Source organism: Astatotilapia calliptera, chromosome 17, assembly GCF_964374335.1.
Source record: "Astatotilapia calliptera chromosome 17, fAstCal68.1, whole genome shotgun sequence".
NCBI lineage: Eukaryota > Metazoa > Chordata > Actinopteri > Cichliformes > Cichlidae > Astatotilapia > Astatotilapia calliptera.
In genome coordinates, this window is record NC_137438.1 from 29023548 (window position 1) to 29039232 (window position 15685).

The 15685-nt window shown below is 37.1% G+C and overlaps 1 protein-coding gene across 1 annotated transcript; it reads left to right on the top strand.

Moving 5' to 3' along the window:
• The first annotated feature begins 533 nt into the window (after positions 1-533).
• slc6a1l (solute carrier family 6 member 1, like) lies at positions 534-14260 on the top strand. Its single transcript, XM_080291409.1, has 15 exons — positions 534-1037; positions 3024-3383; positions 3487-3618; positions 4291-4391; positions 5666-5775; positions 5886-6018; positions 8295-8429; positions 8514-8617; positions 8713-8837; positions 9655-9767; positions 9908-10039; positions 10353-10455; positions 10745-10845; positions 12073-12240; positions 12714-14260. The coding sequence occupies exons 2-15, from the start codon at positions 3143-3145 to the stop codon at positions 12807-12809; spliced, it is 1794 nt and encodes a 597-aa protein (XP_080147535.1). The 5' UTR covers positions 534-1037; positions 3024-3142; the 3' UTR covers positions 12810-14260.
• The last annotated feature ends 1425 nt before the right edge of the window (positions 14261-15685 follow it).

Consider the following 15685-nt stretch of genomic DNA (forward strand, 5'->3'; position numbering starts at 1 on the left):
TTCCAATAAGAACAAGGCAGTATAGGTAGTAGATCCTAAAAAGCATGAAAAGAGTCTCATTTATATGTATTTAAAGAAGACTCACAATGTGACACGCTCTTGCTGGAATGAGCAGCTGACCTTAATATATATCATTACCAATTTTATGACTCTCTACTTGTGCTTGTAAGCGGTTTATTTAAGATTCATTGTGAGGATGAGCTTTAATAGCAGAATGTGAATTTGTGAACGTGCCTTGGGTTGCTGCTTTACTTAAAGATACACTCAAAAATTGTTTTACTGCCATGTTTTACTGAAGCAGCAAGCATGTGATGTTGTGTATTTTCATACACACGTCCCTTTTGGTTATCCTATAAAGTAACAATGGTCATTTTTCAAACTGGCTGCAGAAATGAAACTGATTTTATACACCCCCTGTGTCCTGTAACCCCTTCAAGCGAGGACATTGCAGATGGATATTAGGTCACTTTCTGCATCAGTGTGGTCAGAGTCTGATACTGGCATGACCACATTTGTGATCATACTTTTCCAGGGTCTCTGCCAGCAGCCATTGCTGGATTCATTTTCCAAAACTCCATGAGCTCTTTCACTGATCAGGCACTTCTCTGTTGGGAAATACCATGGTAACGGCGCTGGCAAGAGCTGACCTTGGCCATCATAACAAACACATATGCATAATGCACAAACACACACTCTGCTGCTGCTGCTGCTGCTGCTAGAGTTCCCCACCAGAGCTAGGCAATTGACATACTGTATCCCCCATGGCCACGGGGCCTCACTAGTCAGAAGTGAACAGTAATCAAAGTAGACACACAGGTCGAACTTTATTATCAACCACTCGATACCAGCTGCAAGTCCTCCAACAGACAGCACACAGGAAAGAACAATTTGGATTTTCAGACACAGGGCATGGAGGATTGGTTTGAAGCTTTTCAACTTGATCCTTTTGGATGTTGAACTGAAGTTTCAGAACTTTAAGACCGCAAGTGTGGCACACTGAAGCTGATGACCCGACAAAGGACGTGGAAATCTCGTAGGTAGGACGGGATTCATTCCCTCTCTTTCATACTTTGTTTTTCACCGTTTGTCACTGAGTCATGAAAATGGCAAGATAAACAAGCTAAACTGCACTTTTTTAATGGCTGATTTTGTAGCTGCTGGGAAATGCTAAACCTTTGTGCTAATGCACACCAAAGAAGCTGGCATCTAAAAGGCCTGTACTGTCAAAAAAAAAAAAAAAGAACAAAAAATCTTTGAGATTAAATGGATAACATCCTCAAAGGGAATGTCTGATATTTTTATATTATTCCTTTGCCTCTGAAAAAACACTTGTTCTCACCTAGACAACTAGTTGAAAGTGAATATCTGATCATTTCATGGTGTTCTGCCCACTGAAATCTGATTAAATTACATAGTGTGGAACATGGTACATTTCACAGCATGAATATTTTTTGTATCCATATTGATTATATAACATTTTGCTTGTTTTAATTTTTAAAAGACCCAACTGCTTGTTTTTTAATCTGAACATGTCACTACGTGTACTTTTATGATATTTAGTACATGTTTACGAAAGGTTTCCTCAACATCATCAAAGGCTAGAATATAAATGAGGCACCTATGAACTATGGCTTTCCATTATGTTAGTTAAAGTACTATGAAAAAGACAGAAAACATTAACTCCAATAACCAGTGTCACATCACTGAGGAACTACAGTAAAATGACCTGGAAGAAACAAATCAGAGTTGAGCAGAGAATGTCTTGTTTTTCCAGGAAATATACCAGTAAACAGTGCTGTAATGTTAATAACCTCCAGCAATTGGCATAAAACAATTTGGACATTTTCTGGGCCAATCAATATTTGCAAGCATGAAACAACTTACACCCAGTGCTTAGATTAACCTTACCATAAAATGCTATTCAGGCATGAAGAGATCATTCCACAGCCAGTAAATGAAAAATTATTACCACTCTATCAAAAAAAGGAGGTAATATTCTTTGGGCAGACAATGTGTGACCAGCACCGGCAGGTGTAGATAACAGTAGGAATTTCTTGAAATTGTCATCATTTTGGTATTTCGGTGACCCAACGTGAACTTGACTGTGGTGGACTAGAAAGAAAGGTGCAGCAGGTTTGTTGGTAGTGATAAGAACATGTAGTTCAGTCATCTGGGTGCTTTTTTGTGGCTTGAGTTGGTATACCCAAGTATAGCACCTAGATCAAACTCTTTAAAAATTATGCTTGTGCAAGTTATTTTAATATACATTTTAATATTTAATCTATTATATATTATTGGGTGCTTCAGTTATTTATTTATTGCAAATGTATTAGACCACCACCCAGGGTAAGATTTATCCTTAAGCTGCCATAAATTTACATTATTGGTAAACTATATATTTATTTGTGTTTCTGCAATGACTAACCCACTGGTATGTGCAAAATCACAAAATGTTAGTTTTAATGCTAAAATATAATTATTGTTGTTATCTGTGAATTCTCAAATGTGCTATTTTATAAAAAGGCAGAAGAAAGTAAAGCACTTTTTTTTGGTTTAGGATGTGAAATTACAGTTATTTATTTGCATTCCTGAAGAGAAAAATTAGTTTTAGCAATTAAATGTTCCTACTACTACTACTACTCCTAGGGATCTATGGGTTAAAGTTAAAGCAAAGCAAGTCTGCTGTCCGTCTACAGAAGGCCTCTGTGAGCCTCGATCCTTCTAAGAATGCCGGGTTTGGTTTTTGTCCTTTATTCGAATTCATATTTTCTGGAACTACAGATGTTTCTCAGTAATTTATGTGACAGCCATTAGCTTTAGTTTTCAGAGGCAGTTTCCCAAGTTCTTAAAAGGGCTCTAAAAGACTATAAAACTGTTTCAGTGGCAATAAATTGTGAATTGAGTGGTATTTCCCTCCACTAAAATATATGCACCACAAAGCCACTAATATTTGTATTAAATAATAACAACAGCAACAAACTTCTTCTTCTCTACTTTCATTTTCAAACTTTACATGCGTCCAGTGTCAGCGCATTATCCTGAATCCATCCAACTGAGATCCAAACGCAGTGTGAGGCACTCAACCGCAGAGACACTACAGAAAGGTGGCTTTCTGACCCCATTGGTCCACAGTGGTCCCATAATGGGGAAGACTGGGCAAAGTACAGTGGACTTGAACTCCCCTTCAGAGGTCAAACAAGCAGTTCCCTTTGAGGAGCTGGATCGTGTGGCGCCCCCTGCAGATAATAAGAAGAATGTGGAAGAGCCTCCTGACAGGGGAAGCTGGAAGGGCAAGTTTGATTTCCTCCTCTCATGTGTTGGATATGCCATCGGTTTAGGAAATGTGTGGAGGTTTCCCTATTTGTGTGGCAAAAATGGTGGAGGTAAGAGCTATGCAATTTATTAGAACTTCAGAGTTTTTCTAATTCCTGTATACAAGATCTTACCAAATATATTTTGTTTGTCTGTTTGATGTGTTTGTATCAGGGGCCTTCCTGATCCCATACTTTATGACACTGGTCTTTGCTGGGATACCGCTTTTCTTCCTGGAAACAGCTCTGGGACAGTTCACTTCAGTTGGAGGACTTGGGGTGTGGAGACTAATCCCTATGATGAAGGGTAATGTATAAAGAAAAATATGGATTTACATTTCATTGTGTACATTTAGAATTCACCCATGTATATTCCGAGTAAGGATTATGAGCATCGTGAAAGCTATATACATCAGAAATCGGCGTTATTTTAGTGACTGAACTTGTTCCCATTCTGTGAGACCTTAATTACCTGTACAGGAACTTCCAGTGTCTTATTCTTTCCTGCTCCTTTCCATATTATTATTATTATTATTACTATCATTATTATTATTATTATTATTATTATTATTATTGTTGTTGTTGTTATTGTTGTTGTTATCCACAATTATTTTTGACATCTTGCTAAATGCTCCCCTGTTTGGGGATAGCAATAACACCATTGCCCCGACACTAAAATAACTCGAGTGAAGCACTTCATTGCAGATCCTCAGGCAGCAGAGACAGCAACAATGCCAGTGAGCGTGATGCTAAGCCAAAAGCAACTGAGCATTAGAAACAGCACAATGACAACTCTGCCAATAATAAAGATGATGATGACCATGTTAGTTTTTCTCTGTCACGCAACATCATTTTTAAAATTAGTTAGTAACTTATGTATCTTTCCCCTCTTCCTTTCTTTTCATTACATACAACCTTGCATGTTAGCTGACCTGTAAAACATTGTATTGTGCAACACTGACACTTGTTCTCGCTTCAGGAGTTGGTCTGGCTGCAGTTGTTTTGTCCTTCTGGCTCAACATCTACTACATTATCATCATTGCTTGGGCGCTCTACTACTTATTCAACTCTTTTGGTTCGGTATGTTACATAATCAGTAGCAAACCTGCAACACAGAAAAGAAGTTGTAAACACTGTCATACATGCTAAGTTGAGTCAACCTGTGCTTGTATTTGAATCCAGCATTTATGTAGCAACTTCATTAGTCTTCAAGAACTATCTTTGTCATTGACTTTGTCTATTTGGTATCAAGTGAGCACAGTCTACAAATTTTGGAACAATTTTAGAACAAAATTCCTCAATATAAAACAGTCAAGACTTTGAATATCTCATTGTCTTTAGTCCATAATATCATCAAAAGATTCACAGAATCTGGAGAAATCTCTGTGTGCAAGAGATAAGATCAAAAATCAGCATGAGTACATGTTAGCTTTGTGCCTTCAGGAAGCACAGCATTAAAAACCGGCATCATTATGTCATAGACGCAACATCCTCCGCACTAACGAGTAGAGGGACCATCTGGCTTGTTATTAGCACTCAGTTCCTAAGCACGCATCTTGCCAGGCTTTTGGACTGGGCTGATTTTGCCAAAGCCAATTAGGAATAGGGAGCTTGCTACAAAGGCACTGTCAGTGCTAAAGGATATATGCAGGTTACAGTACAACATAAACTCCCATAACGATGAGCAAAAGAAAAACAAAATATGATTTACGAGATTTTATTTCTGTTTTAGTTACATTTTACACAGTCCCCCAACTCTTTTGGAATTAGGGTTGTTGGTCTTCATCAGCAGAAAAAGCTGTAAAACTTATTAAAATAAGAAAAGATAAAAAATAAAATAAAAATTTAAAAGTTGATGTAGGTCCAATACGAAACCTGCTAATTTATACTAATCTTATAGTATGTTGGACTCAGTTTTCTTTTATCCCATTTTCCAGACATACTTTTGCCACCTCGTCCATAAGTAAGGTTATTTAGGATTTGTTTACCATCTTTCTCAGTGTGCAGTGGTTTTCTTTCTCTGCATTATCATTCTGCTTTGGTATTTCTCTGCATGACTGGCTGCCTTTAAGAAGCCCGATGGCAGAAATGTAAAGACTTTGCAGGCATAAGTTTCTTGTACTGGGAAAACTACGAAGCAGGAAAAAAAGGGTTGTCATTGTTGTTCAGTGTTTTTAGCTGAAGGTCAAAAACAGACTGAGTTCATTAAATGTCATTTTCACTGTTGGGTGGTTTGCCTTTCTGTCTCTGTCGTTGTTTCTTTTGTTTGGGAAAGTCTTTGTGGTTTGCAGTTTTGATGATTTTTCCTCCTAGAACCTGTTTTTGTTCATGCATACTGTATGCTGTGTATGCAGGAGCTGCCTTGGCAAAGCTGTGATAACCCCTGGAACACGGAAAAATGTTTTTCCAACTACAGTCTGACAGACACCACCAACTTGACCAGCGCTGTCACCGAGTTTTGGGAGTAAGTTAATATGAGATATTCTGCACGAGAATGTATAGAGAGGTATATCTGGAAGCTCTTGGTGCTTATCTCCGTCTGGATTCAAAGAATGCCTGTGTGTGTTTCTGAAGGCGTAACATGCACCAGCTGTCTAATGGCCTGGAGGAACCAGGAGAGCTACGCTGGCCCTTAGTGGGCACTCTTGGGCTGGCGTGGGTTCTTGTCTACTTCTCAATCTGGAAAGGAGTTGAATGGACGGGAAAGGTGAGTCTCTCTGCCCCCGTTTCTGTTAATTCTCTTCTTTTGTGTTGTTTAGGCTTTGTGTTTTCATCAGTCTCAGACCACTCGGTTTACACTGGCCAGTATTTTTATCAGCACCTCTTTCTGCCTCCCACTCCCTTAATATTAAAGCTTTAATCATGAAAACATGACCAGACGTTGAGCTTTTCATGATGTAAACCTCATGTTGTGGTTGTTGCCCGAGTAAGTGGGTGAAACCTAATAAAAGGAAACATGAATTCAGAGATATTAAAAGTTGAACATTTGTATTTTTTTTAGGACTACTAGCTGCAGCAGGCTATAAAGTTGGTGCGTTCAGCATATTTGAGAGTCAGATGCAAACAGTGGCATGGAAATAACAAAAAAATCTTCATTTTTTTCTTATCTGACTGAAGCACCGATCAGCTGAAAATTATGTTTAATTTTCAGTTTTTGTTTAAATGTATTTAAATCTTTCATGATTTCCTGACTCTTCTCTTAAATCATCTCTCTGTTTGAGTGCACCCTCTTTCATTACTAAAGTTTTATGTATCTGAATATAAAAGCTAACCTGGTCCGTGGCACATCATAAAATTATTTTAATAAAACTTAAAAGGAACAACAATGGTGCATATATTACAAAGTGTCATTATTTATGCCATTTTTATTTTATATTATATAATGATGCAGAAGCTGTGTGTGAAAAAGTGCACCCTCACTCACTCTCTCCATAGGAATTAAGAGGGTAAGTAGAAGCCAGGTGCTGCTAATCACATTCAACTGATTAATCATCAGCAAGTTTGTGCAAGCTTTTTCATGAGTGCAAAACATTCAAGACAGTTGCCAGTCTTCCCAGGAGCAAATTCAACCCAAGGTCAGATGGTGCAATTGCAGACAAACTGCATAAAAAACCAAGAGCTACATTTTAGCCTTAGTTAACATTTTAAATGTTAAAATTCATAACAGTACAATTAGAATAAATGACTGAAAGAGTTATGGCAGTACGGCTTAGTTACATCTAAACAAACTACAGGATTTCTGGAACAGATGAGACCAGTGTGGAGATGTTTGGCCACAATACCCAGTGCCATGCTTGGCAAAAACCAAACAAGCATATCAGCACAAACACCTCATACCAGCTGTCGAGGACAGTAGTGGAAGGTTGCACCTACATTTTGAGTTGACCGTGAACTCATTTGTATAGCAAAATACTCTAGCATCAAATGCAAAACCATATGATAGCTAAAGGTTAGTCGAAAACGGAGTAGTTGATCCCGAGCACAGCAGCATATTTACAACAGGATGTTTGATGTAAAGAAATCAAGGTAATTCAGTGCCCAAGTCAAAGTCCAGACTTCAACCTGATTGAAGAGACTTTAAGAGAGCTGGGAGAAAATTCCTTCACAATGATCTGAGAGACTGAAAAGTCATACAGAAAACCATCACTTCATGTTATTTCTGCTAAAGACATCTCTATGAGCTACTGAATCACTGGGTGCACTGTTTTTCACACACTGCTTCTGCATTTTGGTTTAGTTTTTGTTAAATAAATAATGATATATTAAATTGCATTTAATATAGAACCTGCTAAGAACCAAATCATTGTTTAGGATGTCCTGATATCTTAAACCTAAGAACTGAGAGACAGTATTTTCTTCCAGTTTCAGATGTTTGCATCCGCTGTCATTTTTCTGTGCACATCCAATCTCTCTTTTACCATTTTATTCAAATTGAAATAGAAATAGCTTCAAAATGCAAGATTTGACTACTGCTGGACAATTTAGAGGTGATAGAAAAATCTTCACTTTGCCTACTACCTGGGATTTCAAATTACCGCAAGTAAAGTATATGAGCAGAAACACATTTACACATTCACCGCCAGGGATAATTGGATTTTAATGTGCGGCATCTGAGAGCAGTGAGAAAAATGAATTTCCCAAAGGCCCTGGCCTTGATGGACATTACCAATTAAGGATAATCATCATGCACAAGAACTATGGGACACATCCTACAGATCTTTTGGCAAAGAGAAATGATGGAAATATTTCAGTAGTTCCCTTTTCTGTACACTGTTTTGCATCTCTTTTGATGTAATTATTTAGAGCAAATAGCATGTTTGCAATTTTGATAATTTGAAAAGCAAATCCATCTCAATATCTTAACAGAAATGTGTTTAAAAATATGCAAACAGCATACTCAGTCCTATAAAATGTTTTGGACTTTTCAACATTTTTAATTCTCTTTCATTTAAATAATTAAAAAGAAATCATTCTGTCTTTCAGGTAGTGTATTTCTCAGCCACCTATCCCTACTTCATGCTGTTCATCCTGTTCTTCAGGGGGGTCACACTCCCTGGAGCCATAGATGGGATTCTCTTCTACATTACTCCAGACTTCAATAAGCTCATCAGATCTGAGGTTCATAGTTTGCACAAATCCTCATCTAATCACCCACGCGTCTTAACAAACAAACACCAGTAATTACACTATGTTGTCTCACAGGTGTGGCTGGATGCAGCAACTCAAATCTTCTTTTCATACGGACTGGGCCTGGGATCGCTCATCGCATTGGGAAGCTACAACTCTTACAACAACGATGTCTACAAGTAGGAGCAGGAAATCCAAAGTGTTGTAGAATCCTCTTTTGTAGACGATGCACAGACAATGATGCTCTTTTCTTCTCTGACTGATGTTTTCTCAGGGATGCAATCATAGTATGCTGCATCAACTCTTGCACCAGCATGTTTGCTGGATTTGTCATCTTCTCCATCGTAGGCTTTATGTCCTACATCACGAAGAAACCCGTGCACGAACTGGCAGCATCAGGTGAAAGTCATATTTTATAACTTATAAGAAATTGTTCATTATTCAGATTTGATTACTTCTGGATTAAATATTTTAATGTACATATTAGAAGCATTATGAAGTTTGAAACTAAAAAACATTTTAAAAATAATAATATAATATTGCATACAGACACAGGCCATCGGTGGTCAAAGAGAGAAAAATATTTGATGTGGTTTTACTAAATTAAGCACGAATTGCTACTATGTGCAGGTTTAAAATAATTATTCTCACTAATCAGATGGTAGGGTCAGAATTTAGCATAAACAACATGAAAGCACAGATTCATCGTGCTTTGCATCAACAGTTCCAGATAAATGCTATTTGTAATATTTTCTTGGCACACATTAGGTCTCTTAGTAACACCTTAGTCCAGCTGAGCATGTTTAAACGGCACAGCCTTCCTGAGTACTGTTTCTGACCATTTCCATCTATTTATGACCTCAGCCGTCTTCTGATGGCTGCTTGCAACAGGATTATGTGCCATGTTATGAAGTTTGAATCACCATCTCAAATGACCTCTGTAGTTACCAGATCTCAATCCAGTTGATTGGTCCAAGTTGGTGCAATCAACAAATCTGCACCAACTGTCTGATGCAATCAAGTCAGTAAGGACCAAAATCTGTGAGGATGTTTCCAGAACCTTATTGAATCTATGCCAGGAAGGATTAAAGTAATTCTAAAGGCAAAAAGAGGTCAAAATAGGTATTAATGATGTGTATCTAATATAGTAATTCATATAATGTTATAAGTTAAAGCATTTATAATTTTAATAATTTGTCTCGTTTGCAATTTTTAGGTCCAGGGCTGGCATTTTTAGCGTATCCTCAGGCAGTCACACAGCTTCCCATGTCCTCGCTATGGGCCATCCTGTTCTTCTCCATGCTCATGATGTTGGGCCTGGACAGTCAGGTACCATCAATCCAGATGTTGTAATAGAGATATTACAACTGATTAATTGGTGATTGCTATAAGTTTATAGATGAACTAAACTAAGATACTGGTGCTCTCTTTTAATAACAAACCACATTCTTCACGTCATCGTGTTTTAGTTCTGCACAGTAGAGGGCTTCATCACAGCTCTGATGGATGAATATCCCATGGTTTTGCGAAAGAGGAAGAAGGTCTTCATCCTCATTGTCTGCTTCATCTCCTTCATCGTCGGCTTCTCTAACATCACGCAGGTGCTGCATGAACTCTGCATTAGGTCACTATAAAATGAACAAAGTAAAGAGGGTTTTAACCATCCAAAGAATGCGTGTAAACCTGTTTAATATTATAAGAGGACGGTCTTGAAACCCAGCTCGTGTGAACTCTTGCGCATTTTTCCGACACAAGGGAAAAGAGCTCTTGCATTATGCATAATGACAAAACGATCTCACAACAACCTGCGGTGTACTCTCATCATGCATATTTTATTCAATGAAGAGAGGGATGGTAATATTTGGTCTCTAAAGTAGTTATGCGTGTTCCTGTATGTGTGTTGAAATCTCCTAGGGTGGTCTCTATGTGTTCAAGCTGTTTGATTACTACTCCGCCAGTGGGATGTGTCTGCTCTTCCTCGTCTTCTTTGAAACCATTTCCATATCCTGGTTTTATGGTAGGAAATCCATTTTCTTTTCATTAAAAAAAAGAAGAATTAAAGCAAATATTACAACTTGAAATTAAATGTAACCACATTGGTAATAATTTGAGTCATTCTGGACGAAATGTAACAATGACTCCAGCATTTAAATTTCCTACTTAGCTGTTCAACAGGAAATTACATCTATAAATCTCTGCCATCTTGGCTTCCCTTTCCCACCCCCACCATTATGGCTTTGTTCTGGCAGTCGCTCTCTCCTCATTAACACCAACACTCCCTTTGCCCTCCTCTCTTTATGCCACAGGAGCTGAAAGATTTTATAAGAACATCGAGGACATGATCGGCTATCGGCCATGTGGCTGGTGGAAGCTTTGCTGGATGATCTTCACACCTCTAATTTGCTTGGTAGGAGAAAACTGATTATGGATTTGACCTCTATGACCTTCACCTAGAGGTGCTTAATTCTTTAAATTTGTAATTTTCAGTCAGGCTTTGTTCTTCTGCCAGGAAATCTAGGGATCCATCAAGCTAAAGCACTGGCCTTAGGTAGAGAATTGATCTAATTTGTATTCTAATTTGTATTTGACCTCATGGACGGTCAGGTCCTTTGGGAAATCTTGCAAAGTTAGTCCTGTATTGAAAAAGAACACTGAGGGAAATTTGGAAGAAATTGCAAACTAGACAATGCTTTGATAATCTGATTGTCTAAGAATAAGCAGAATGTTATTTTAACCAGGAACACTGTTGGATAGTTTGTCTGTTGTTGCATGTGGTCTAAAAGAAAAGCTAATGACAATTAACCTCGACTGGACTGTTAGCATGCCAACTCATGCAAGTCAATAAAGTACACATTGTACTTGGTGAACAGAGGTATTTCAGCAGGTATTTTTGTGTGGGTTAGCATGCTAGTATTTTGCTCAAAGCACGGCTATGTCTAATGATGCAAAACCCAATCAATCTACAGTATGTGCAAAAATCAATGCTTGTTTCTATATATTTCACATCTAAGGAGCTAGACCTTAGTGCCACTTTTGAAAGTATTTCAAGTTTAATCTCAAAATGTAAACTTGTATATAAAAAAGTGCTTTTGTTGGGGGTTTTTTTCTCACATATATTTGCTTCCGTTGCGCAGCCATGTTTTCTGAACATCTGTTTTGGATTGTGGCTTTAATTTTCACTCTTCTTCAGTTCAGTCCTTGTACCTGATCATTTTCAGAGGAATTCAAGTTTTGTTGTTGCTTGTTAAGACATTTAACACTGACTCATTAAAAAATAAAGTTACACCTGACAGGGAGCGAAACAAAAGGCGTCCAACATCCAAAGAAGAGCTTTGAATGTCCTTGAGAACTAATCCTGAAGACTACTTAAAGAAAGTCACCAAATACTTACCTTTACATCGTTAGACTATTTTTTTTTTTTATTTTTTACCTTATTTGCTGTATATCTATGTATGTTTGCACGTGTTGAATAAACTCCTGCAACCATCTCCCATTTTCCTAGCAAAGTCTTGGCTCAAGACGTTTGTACAAAACTGCTAAGCACAAGTTTCCTGGCTTATCTAGACCCTCAGGTTATGAATAATTACTGCACTGGAGTATATTGATATATGAATATTATAATTTTATTTTGTAGGGAGTGTTTACCTTTAGTGCCATTGAGATGACTCCTCTCACCTTGGGGAAGTATGTGTACCCCCTGTGGGGCCAAGCGATTGGCTGGCTCATGGCAATGTCCTCCATGGTACTCATCCCAGGCTATGTTATCTACATGTTCTGCAGCACCAAAGGCAGCATCAAACAGGTACAAACATCTTACACAACTCTCTCAGATTCTGATTTTAATCATCTCAGGCTAAAAGAAAATTATGCAATAAAGTGTTGAAAAGAGAATATACAGGTAACACATAAGATTAAAAATGGAAAAAGTCCTGGAAGGCTGAAGTTCATCTCTTATAAAGACTGTAGTTATTCAGGAAGAACAGAATTGATGGTTTTTGCTCAAGGCCGACATTATTATTCTGGTTTTAGGCAGGAAAGTATATTTTTGAAGACGTGCACTGCTTGTGACAGTAAATATTTACAAAGCAGCTTTACGTCTCTGCTGCTGATTCCTGTGAGATATTTAACTTCGGGCTAAAGAGCATATTTTGTTAACTTTTTACATTATTCATGTGTGAATGTGAGTACAATTTCAGCCAATACTCTCACCCGGGTTCAAATCATAATCATTTAATCATATTGTGATGTAATAGTTTTTTTTTTTTACATGTCCAGCGTTGGCGGAGGATGACAACTGCCCAGGAGGATGAAAGGCGATCAGGGCAGAATGAATTCACACACACAGACAGCGTGGGTGAAGCACCTGTCTAAACCTGATTGTCCAAGCTAAATAAATCTGTCTGCCAGGACTTAATGTAGTTAATATTGGAAGTTAACAATTTGATGGATGGATGGATGGATGGATGGATGGATGCAGCAAATCTCTGGACTACAGTGTCTAACCATCCTTCAACTTGAGTTGAAGTAAATAAAGAAGATGAATAAGTATTTTTGACATAGATACTGTTTCAGTAAAAGTTATGGCAAGCAAGTGAATGATACAGGTCACAATAAACCTGTATACAAAGCCCATATGTACAATAAACCATCATGAATGTAAATCCACATGCTCTTCATAAATTGCAGCACAATGAAGGCCTTTGTTTATAACGTTACTGCAAATTTAATGAATATTGTTGTACTGCGAAATGGAACTGTTAAAACTGGTAAAACTCGATTTCAAGTATAAAACTCTATTAATGGGGAACCCCAATATTTCATTTAAAGAACCAACCAGTTACTGTGATGTAGTTATTCTCAGCAACACAGTATTGCTTCAGTTGTCTGTAGGTCACATTTATCTGACCAAGACCTAAAATGAAAAGTAATATTTCTCATGATAATCTTTACAATAAATAAGGAAATCTACACGTTATTTACCATATGCTGTTTTTCAGTTAACACAGTTTTGAAATACCTGTTTTTAGTTTTTAATTATGTATATTGAAGTTAAGTATGTATATTGAAGAGTTTGATTAAAATATTAGAGAACTGTAAATATAATTGTTTTGTTATATTTATGCACTGTCTATAAAACGTGGATGCAGGTCCAGGAACTGAGACGTGAAGCCAATGTGGAAGTGCCTTAAACTTAAATTCATTCACCTGACCAGCAGGGGGCGACTACTCTGGTTGCCAGAAGAAGTTTGATTGTTTAATCTTTATTATAACATTACCCTGTTATTCAAGTAAACACTTTACTAATGGGTTTATGGTTTTAACCACTATGTCTTGCTTAATACAAGATAGTGTTTATTTTGTATATAATGGTCAGATTTAGAGTAAAACAGATGGTAAAATAGGGTGATGTCAAAAATGCAGAGGCGGAAGTCAATAAACTAGTGGGTTGGATACATCCATATTTTATAAACAGTCTATGCTTGTATTAAGTGTATTTTTAAACTATGAAACTTTTCATGATAAATGTTTTCAAACTCTGTTTTATAAGGTGAATGTGAAAACCAAGCATCTTAAAAAAGAAAAGTAAAAGAAAAGACACTTTTTTCATCTCCAAAATTTTGTTTGGTTTTTAAAAGCTTCATTAAGCTTAATTTTATCAATACATAAAAAAAACACGTAATGCTTAAGTATGTTTGTAAAACTTAAAATGACTGAATATAGTGAAGCAAGGTTTTCTTTGGACTGCAACTTTATGATCTGTATTAAAGATATACCCTGATATTGCTTCAGTGTTCATGTTAATAAAATGTATACCATTGGCACTTGGGATGTCAATTCTTCATTTCTCATCAGCTAGTTAGAAGTCAGTAACTTCAGTATATACAGCTGTGGTCAAAACTTTACATATACTCCTCACAGTCATCAATGTTATTGTAATTTGACTTTATTTCCAGGGTGTATAGATTTTATCTTCTTATCTCTCAATTTTGCCTAAATAAAAATGATTTCCTTGATAACAATCAAAATTTCAGAGTGAGAATAACTTGTCAGAGCTGGTGTTTGGGAACAAGGTTTATCTAACATTAGCAGCATATTGTTATGTCTTTGATAAACTGACCAACCAAGGACAAAATTCTGGAATGGCTTTCCCAATTCCCCAACATCAACCCTATTGAAAATGTTTGTACTATGCTTAAAAGCTCGGTTCATACCAGGAAATGAATCCATTTAAATGAACTCTACCAATTCTACCAAAATGACTGGTCAAATAGCTTGTTGATGGTTACCAAAGCATGCAGTGTGAAAGGGTAGCAGATTTAGAGAAAATCCAAAATAAATGTAAATTTGTGCACAGAGCTTTTATTTTCAAGAATATTAAATATGCTGTCTGAGCCCCATATTACCATGATATCCATGCCTGTGAGGAGTATATGTAAACTTCTGATCACTTTATTAAGGTAACTACAACTATATTTGCCTTTTCTCCTAAAATGACTTTTTTCTAAAAATGTCACCAATGTGTCTTTTTAACATGGCATTAATTCAAAACAAAAGACCAGCTCAACTTTTCAGTGTTTTACTTTTGTCTCCTGCACGGATTCGTGTTCTGAAATAGAAATGAGAAAATGCAAATAGACATTCTTTGCTACACATCGGCAGGTTCAATGTGCTGCGGTATTGCCCAGCTAAGCAATTCCTGAAAGTTCTTTACACTGTGACACTAAGGAAGGTGCTACGATGCAATACCTCCAGCACTGGCACCAGTCATGATTTCTGGTGTTACTTAAAGTACAGCATTGCTTTATTTTCTGTATTTCCATGCATGGACATGCTAGTCCACGCGGTTTGTAAATTTGCAACAGATATACTCAGATCAAAATTTTTGTGACAAAAACAGAATAATTTATAATGATAAAAATGTCTTCTTTTGCTGTCTCTCGGTGTATAAAAACAATGAGGTATTCTTACCCACTCCCACTCATGTTGAGCGTAGTTGCAAGTTTGACAAACCAGCTGACTCCTGTTGGCTCTTTTTTGCTCTCCCCCATAATCAATGTACATATCTTGCTATTTTGCTGCTGTTTTCACACTGTGATATCAACCACTGTTCTACTCACTATCTCTTCCTTGGCAGGTAGTTTACTTTTTCAGAGAAAACACCTGCTTGTTACTGAAAACAATAAGACTCACTAATAAAGATAAGTTCCACATGGTGACATAAAACTGAAGTCAAACTTACAGTATGT

Coding starts and splice junctions, on each gene's coding strand:
- slc6a1l (XM_080291409.1), top strand. CDS start 3,143: ATGGGGAAGACTGGGCAAAGTACAGTGGACTTGAACTCCCCTTCAGAG. Junction 10,040..10,352: donor GCTTCTCTAACATCACGCAG/GTGCTGCATGAA, acceptor GAAATCTCCTAG/GGTGGTCTCTATGTGTTCAA. Junction 10,456..10,744: donor TTCCATATCCTGGTTTTATG/GTAGGAAATCCA, acceptor TTTATGCCACAG/GAGCTGAAAGATTTTATAAG.